At 31.9% G+C, this 7,959-nt stretch overlaps 1 protein-coding gene across 1 annotated transcript; it reads left to right on the forward strand.

The window, feature by feature from the left end:
• Positions 1 to 241: 241 nt before the first annotated feature.
• Positions 242 to 4,161, forward strand: LOC108218915 (protein At-4/1). The gene is made up of 8 exons (XM_064092185.1): positions 242 to 371; positions 411 to 516; positions 1,674 to 1,729; positions 2,343 to 2,420; positions 3,068 to 3,141; positions 3,241 to 3,374; positions 3,461 to 3,556; positions 3,706 to 4,161. The coding sequence occupies exons 1-8, from the start codon at positions 261 to 263 to the stop codon at positions 3,849 to 3,851; spliced, it is 801 nt and encodes a 266-aa protein (XP_063948255.1). The 5' UTR covers positions 242 to 260; the 3' UTR covers positions 3,852 to 4,161.
• The last annotated feature ends 3,798 nt before the right edge of the window (positions 4,162 to 7,959 follow it).

Raw genomic sequence — 7,959 nt, forward strand, 5'->3', positions numbered from 1 at the left:
ACGGCATCTACAAACACAATCGAAATTGGACAGATCCTAAACACAAATCATCGCCAAACTTTTATTAACTATAACAATTTTACTCCTATACAAATCATGTAATTCCTTTTATCTCTAGCGTTATCAATTTCAAAATAAATATGAAGTTTTTTTATTAAAGGAGAAATATGAAGTTCAATTTGTTCAAACAAGGTAAATAATATATATATTTTACAATTCACCTAAGCAGCTAAGCGGGGGAGGGCCTGATGAAATAGGACATGGCGGCAAATGATGAATTTGATTTAATGCTTTCTGATTTCAATCAAATATACGATGCAAGTACTTGTGCTATTCATATTTGTTTCTCAACTTTCTTAATTTCTCTGATTTGAATCTCTAATTATATAATAAACTAAATTTTGAACCAGGATTTTAAGAAGAGTGCTGAAGAGATCAAATTGCTCAAAGCCAATTGTAACGCTGAAGTTAAGAAGCGAGAGGCTCTTCAATTCAGTCTCGATAGCCTCAAATCTGGTTTGTATTACGTTTGTTACTTTTTTTTTTTTTATAGCTCAATCTTATATTTATTTGTTTCCGAGTAAAGTTAGACTAGTGTCGAATTTGTTTTATCGATTTCGTTCTGAGTTTTTGTATGTATATACATCTAGGCCTGATGATTACTGATGTTTTAAATAGTTAGACTCACTTGTAATATTTGACATTCGTATATGAAGTTACTTGCGATGTGATGATTTGGAGAGTGTAATGTGCTACATTTTTAGTTGAGTTTGTGATACTGAGTTGGGTATCATTCGGGTTTTTTTGGTTTTGTTGTGGTTGAGGTGAAGAATGTATGTATTTGTTGCTTGATCCGAAGTGATTGTGTTGTAAAATAAGGCAAGGTGAAGTATCTAAGATGAATATGTTTGTAGTACAAAAACAGATTAGTTTGCTAAACCTAATATTATGTAAGATTTTTTTTTTATCAAGTGTGCGATGTGCGAGTCTTAATTAGGTTTAAGGAACAGATTATACTTTGTAGAATAGTAGTCTGCAAACTGTGTTGCAGTGTTGCTGCCTTTTGGCAAGACTAAGGTGGTGGTTGGTTCATGTTTTATGAGCCCTGTTAATGGGAATTGGGACCTCAATCGTACGTGTTAGTGTGTGGATTAACGATTTGGTTAAATTGTACTCTCCAACCCTTTGGGATTTTATATCATTCTCATTTACATTTACCCCCATTCCCTATACCCTTCAACCTTTGTTCCCATTCTCGTATCTCATCAACATCTAAATGCCCCCCTAAGATCATATTTTTTGTGTTTCCCTCTTCTTTCATTGCTTGATTGCTACAGAACTAATTATTTCCTTCAGTTTGTCAAAAATTTCTCTCTTGTCAGGTACCTCCTGAGTTTGTGTTTTGATGTCGTGATGAGTTGATAGAATGGTCTGACATGTCATTATGATATTGTCTGATACCTGATTGCTCAACTCTTTGAATCTTGTGGCTAATCTTAACTAACATGTCTTTTTAGTACCATTCATATCCAAGATAAGCATGTATACAAATCATGATTCATCTCATCACTTGATTTCACACAGAGATAAGAGATTCGTATCTTTTGTACATTGCAGTTGATATTGACAATTCTGAGTCTCTGACTCTAAACTAATTTTGTTGTAATATGCAGAGAATGAGCGACTGGCCAATCTTTACACTGAATGTCTTAATAAAATGGCAGATCAGGTGCACATTCACCTCTGACATAAAATCTATTGTTGGGCTTACTTATTTAGTTATTTTGCTTAAACTTCACTCCGAAAGTAAAAAATTGTGGTTGTGTGGATAACTTTTTTCAGGCTTTGGTTTAAACGAGACCCTTTTTTGCCCGATAACTAAAAAACCTGCTTGTGAAAAATATCTGAAATATAAAGTATTCTCGCAAAACTAGTCTGAACGGTTTTTGTCTAATCATCCAATTGTATAAAAGTAGATTTCTCAGGTTCTCAAATCAAGTAACTCTCCACTGAATTCAGCTATACTTTGTTATATATTATTTTGTATATTATAAGCCGTGTATTCTATTACCTAAGAAGTGGTTTGCATTCCAATACAAACTGTAATATAAGTGAATCTAAACTGAATTTGTGTGAATCTTATCTTTATCTTCAGTGAACTGTTAATATATGTAGTATAAACTCTATTTTCCATTCTGATTCTGTAAAGAACTTATTTGTATATAGAGTGAATTTTTGTATATTTGTATTTGCAGGTTTGTAGTTCAAATGGTTTCTGGCAGAATTTGACCTTATCCACACACACACACACACACACACATTGACACACATATATACGACAGGTTGAACGCGACTGCAATTTCAAAAGATTACAAGAGGAAGTAAAAAGATTGCGTGATGAATGTGGCAGGAAAGAAAATGTAAGTTATATTCACATTGCTAAATCATGGAGAGTGGAGCCATTCAAGATATGGTGGTTAGACTCTATCTTAAGCTTTTAGTACAAACACTCCTACTGATCCTTGTAAAACTCTATTGTTTTAAAGTAAAATCTTCCTTTACTCAATCTACAGGCTCACTGTTATGCCTTTATGGGTCGCGCTCAAGAGAGAACCAGTGCTTAAAATAGAACCATAGAACCACTAAGGTTAAGGTTCTGCTGCAGAACCCTAAATTTTAAATAGATTTTTAGGATCTAAATCTAAATACGTGTTTTTCTCATTTTTTTTCATCGTTGTGTGTGTTCAAAAATAATTTTAAAACATAATACATAGATATTGACATTTTTTGCATGTGAAAGTTTTGCTGCAGAACCCTAACTAACACTAGAAATAAGGTAAGGGTTCTATCGGTTCTGTCTCTAATGGTTCTCTCTTGAACATGACTCATGCACTTATATCATTAAAGGAAAACTTTTGCTGAGTTCTGCATAGTTTTGTATTGTTAATTTTTGCAAATTGCTTGTCCAAATGTCAAGGTTCCTTACTTCATCTTGTAGATTGTACTATAAAGTGTTTTTGGAGTTCTTCTAATTGCATTTGGCAGTAATAGTCAAATTCATGAGCAGGAACACATGAATACCGTAGAAATTCTTAAACAAGAATATGCAGCCCGGATTACTGATATGGAAACCCAGATCAGGTCTGCTTTTGAATAATTCAAGATTTTTTTGGAGGGGGTGGGGATTTGGTTACACGTCTGATATCATGATCTTGGTGTGAAATTTTTGATCTGTCTCAGGGCATGCCTAATTCAAAAGACATCAAATGAAGCTACTATAGTTCAGCTCCACCAAGATTTAGCTATGCACAGGAAGCATATAGAAGTTCTAGTAACTAGGTTGGAAAGAGTTCACCTGGACGTGGAATCAAAATGTAAGCTTCTAAGAAAGCAGATTTCGTAATGTTGAATTTCAGACTACTTTTTCTTCGACTTATAAACCCTCATTATTCACAAACAGATCAGAATGAGAATCAAGATCTAAGGGATTGTCTATCGATTGAACAAGAAGAAAAAAATGATTTGAACAGGAGGCTTCAGGATACCGAGAAAGAATGTGAGTGCACAAGGCAGAGGCATAAAATGAAGTCCTGTTTTAGCTCTGAACGAAAATGCAATATACTCTAACTGGTGGAAATTTCTTCAAGTACAGATGTAATTTCTTCAAAATGTGTATAATCTGAGCTCTTGTTTTGCTGTTTTCAGTGCTGGTTAGCAAAGCAAAGTTGGGCGAACAGCAACATGATCTGAGTTCAAGCAGAAATGTTGAAACACTAAAGCAAAAGATTATGAAACTGAGGAAAGAAAATGAGGTCCTTAAAAGACAGCTATCTGTGTTGAAAGAGAACTAAAGCCTTTTCAGATCTTATTACGGTAACATGGAAGCAGTATTGTCTATTATCTTCAATGTTTCATGTTTACATGCCAATGTCGGAATTTCAACTAGCACAGCCTCGTCATAATGGACTGATCTCTTATCATGATTTCTAGAAGCCTAATAGGATTGATCTAGTTCCCCTGAACAATGCATCCCACTAGCACTTGTATATCACTTTTAAAATGCATTTAGATGCAGAATGGAGTATATAATAATTTGTAAAAGATAATATGAACTATATCTAAGATTAATAATGAATACAAATATTAATATTTACCCTACTTAAAAAATTAGGAAATATTCTAACACAAATTACACAATGCATATATAATATTAATGATATATATGTATATAAATTATTAAAAAAAATCTAAAAGTTTAAACATACTTCTTAATTTCATCACTAACTAAAGTAATAAATTTATTTTTTGCATCACATTATTAATATTAGTTTTTTTTTTTTTTTTTTTATATTTAACGTTTTCAAATAATTGGCTCAGTTTTTGACTTTGCCTTGAGCCACAATATTGCTTCAGCCAGCCCTGTCAAATCTCCGGCTGAACCTTGTTCTCTTGTTCATAGAAAGTACATCTAAGACGAATAAACCTAAAACATAACTCATTTGCCATAATTGAGAGACCACTGATCCTAGATAGCATCAAAATACACGGCGATGTCTGAATTGTTCCCATTCTAAAGAGGAGCATTTAGGAGATTGTATGAACATTGTCACATAGTGGTGTTTAGGGAAGAGGAAGACTAAATTTCTCTTCATTCTCTCTTAGTTTCTGTATTGGATTTTTTGAGATAATTCTAGAGAACAAATGTGTGAATAATTCAGCCTTGTATTTAAGGAGCCTGTGACATTAATACACACTGGTTCGACTGCTGCCCAAGTGCCCAAGAAAAAATAGCTGAGCATGTACTTACTGGCCGAACCTTTCAAATACGGATCCAATACCAGTTCTGTGATTTTAACTTTCCAATATTATATCAACTAATTAAAAATCGTGGAAGCTCCTTAATTGAATCTGTTGGATCAATATCCTCCCGACTCTTACTCCGAAATAATCTATGCATGTAAATTACCTAGCCACCATCCATATAAAATATTACTCTGTTCTCTCATTTTTCGGAAATCATCTTCCACTGCAACTCTTCTATTTTCCAGTAACAAAGTAAAGCTCAACGTCTATACGAAAGTCCATCAAATCTTTCCAACTACTCTCTCCATGCTCCACAGCCATTCCTGTTATGGCTTTATTGAATTAATGTACTAATAAACTACCTGTGCAGATTGTAATTCTACCTTGGATATCCGATGTTTGCTTGATGCTTCAGAACAAAAAGGTGATTGTATTCCTTTTTACTGTAATTTTTAGAGGGTTACAACTTACAACCTTGTTTATGTCCAGAGAACATGATTCTCCGATTTCTCTCCCAGTTAACCCCTTTTACCAATACAAAGAATATTATCATTTAGGTCATTGCAAGCTCCATCAATAAAGTCAGTATTGCATCAAAGGTGACAATATCATCCGCTTTCTTATTAAACAGTAGGATAGCTCCAGTTATAACAGTAAATATTAAAAAGTAAGTATCACAGATAATATCGTAATAGTATAAATGTTAAAATAACATTAATTAAGAAATAATTAATTTAACTGTACTCGACACTTGTACCCTAGGTAGTGACACTTGTTTACCTCTGTCATGATAACGATCTATCGCTCGCAATCATAGTGTTTAAATCTAACTAAGAATCATCTACCTTGAGCAATTTTTTAATTATTAAAATACTGTAATAGTACTATAAAATATTTTAATATATACTTCGACTTGATTTTTAATATATTAAGGAAGTAGAGTCGTAGAGATGATGAATGAAAAGAGTAACACCACCGTCCTGGCATAGTGCACACAAGAGGTGGGCAGAGTTTATGTTTAAACATTTGTTGTTCCCCACAACAAAAGCGTGGCCTCTCATCTCAAGACTCAAGGGTCGTAATGTTTGACTGTTTGAGTCACCTGTGTAAAACGGTTGACCGAATTGACTCATGTCTGCTTGAGTGATTTTACAAACTCGTATTCGCACTCAAGACCCACGAGGCCATTAGTGTTGTCACAATGTTGGTGTCTCGGCATATACGGGAGCCAAAGGCATGCACACACGAATCGATAATGAATTCGGTACGATTATTATAATCGTTTGACCACTTATATCAAATTGATAAGAATTTACTAAACTATTTTTTTATATTTCACTAAAATGCTACTAAAATTTTAAGCTCCAAATCTTGTTACCAACATATTAAAATAAAATATTAATTTAAATATATATGAATTTATTAATTTATTAAAATAAATTATGCATCACAGACTATTATTAATAATTTGTGTTTCATGAAGATATAATAACAATAATAAGTTTGATAGGTTGTGTATTTTAAAAATAATATAATTCAAAATTTCTTAAAAAATAAGAGTAAAGCGCACTTTGTGTACTCCTATTTTACTCAAGACACCATTTGTAATACTATAGTTCCAAATCGAGCACTTGCAATATCAATTTTTGTATTTCATTACACTTTGTTGTATTCCATTAATTTGGGTTAATTCCGTTAATAATTTAGGGAGTAAAGTGCATTTTGTGTACTCGCACTTTGCACAAAAACATCACTTGCAATACTCTAGTTGAAAATTTATAGTAAAGTGTGAGTACACAAAATGCACTTTAAGTAAAATGCGAGTACACAAAATGCACTTTACTCTCTAAATTATTAACAAAGTTAATCTAAATTAACGGAATGCAACAAAATGTAATGGAATACAAAAATTTATATTGCAAGTGCTCGATTTTGAATTACAGTATTGTAAGTGGTGTCTTGAGTAAAGTGCGAGTACAAAAAGTGCACTTTACTCAAAAAATAATATAAAATAAATCATGGTTAAATTTACAATGGTACTTGTTAAGTATATTTCCCTTATTTGCATCTTTTTATACACGTATATGCCACATATTGTCTATTCAATAATAAATATAATTTTTTCTTTTATATTTTATAATATTTTAATTTCATAAACCCACACCACATGGAAGATCCAAGGGTTTTCATCATTTGTACCAAGGAATAAATTATTTTGACCGTTTTATAATTTTTTTGAAGTTATTTATATTAATTATTCTACTTAAGCCTCTAACTTGTATGAGTCATATGTACATATTCTACTTAAAAATTATTGACGGGATTGTGAGTTTATTGGTATGATATTTTTAGTTTTGATTCAAAAAATAATATGAAAATAAGTGAAGATGTGCTTGTCTGATGTCTCATTTTTTCTTCTATTATTATATTAATTTGAATTGCAATAATTTGTCAAGTAAGCTACTTAATCATCATGATTACTTGCTAAAACTCGCGTACACAAAAGTTTGTAATAAAATTATAAGTTATACTTATTTTAGATCTTGTAGTTAAATCTTCACAAAAATAAAATTTTTTAGTTATCTTTACTAATTTTTGATTAATTTTAGTTATGTTGCCACATAAGATATGTGTTAATCAACATGTCGGCGATAAGTAAACCTGATTAATTATTTTTCTAGATTTACTATTGAGGTTTTTAGTGAAAAGAAAAGTTTAAAGGTTTTATTGGCAAAAAAAGATAAGTTGATTGGATTTTTTGGTTAGTAACTCTAAATATTATTAAATATTTGATTTTCAATTAAATTAATTAATCTTTTCATTTATTTTCAATCATTCAATCATTCAATTCTAATCACAGTCTTCATTAATTCGGATTCCTGATTTTTACAACCATATATAGATGGGTTTGTCTAGCGTGTGTCTATGGTCACATGCTAAGCACAAACATTTACAAAATTGGAGAGTTTTGATTGGTGTGGTTGTTGTAATTACAAGGGGGTTCACCATTATTAAAGAAGATAAGCCAATAGAAACCATCCAAATTCATAAATTTTTGTGTTTAGTGTGTGCCCATAGACACACCATAGAAAAACCGTGCATGGGTATATGAACAACCTATATATATTGATGAACAGCTGGCGGTCCTTTATATAT

Source organism: Daucus carota, chromosome 4 (assembly GCF_001625215.2).
Source record: "Daucus carota subsp. sativus chromosome 4, DH1 v3.0, whole genome shotgun sequence".
Classification (NCBI taxonomy): domain Eukaryota; kingdom Viridiplantae; phylum Streptophyta; class Magnoliopsida; order Apiales; family Apiaceae; genus Daucus; species Daucus carota.

Coding starts and splice junctions, on each gene's coding strand:
- LOC108218915 (XM_064092185.1), top strand. CDS start 261: ATGGCGGCAAATGATGAATTTGATTTAATGCTTTCTGATTTCAATCAA. Junction 517..1,673: donor TCTCGATAGCCTCAAATCTG/GTTTGTATTACG, acceptor TGTAATATGCAG/AGAATGAGCGACTGGCCAAT. Junction 2,421..3,067: donor AATGTGGCAGGAAAGAAAAT/GTAAGTTATATT, acceptor ATTCATGAGCAG/GAACACATGAATACCGTAGA.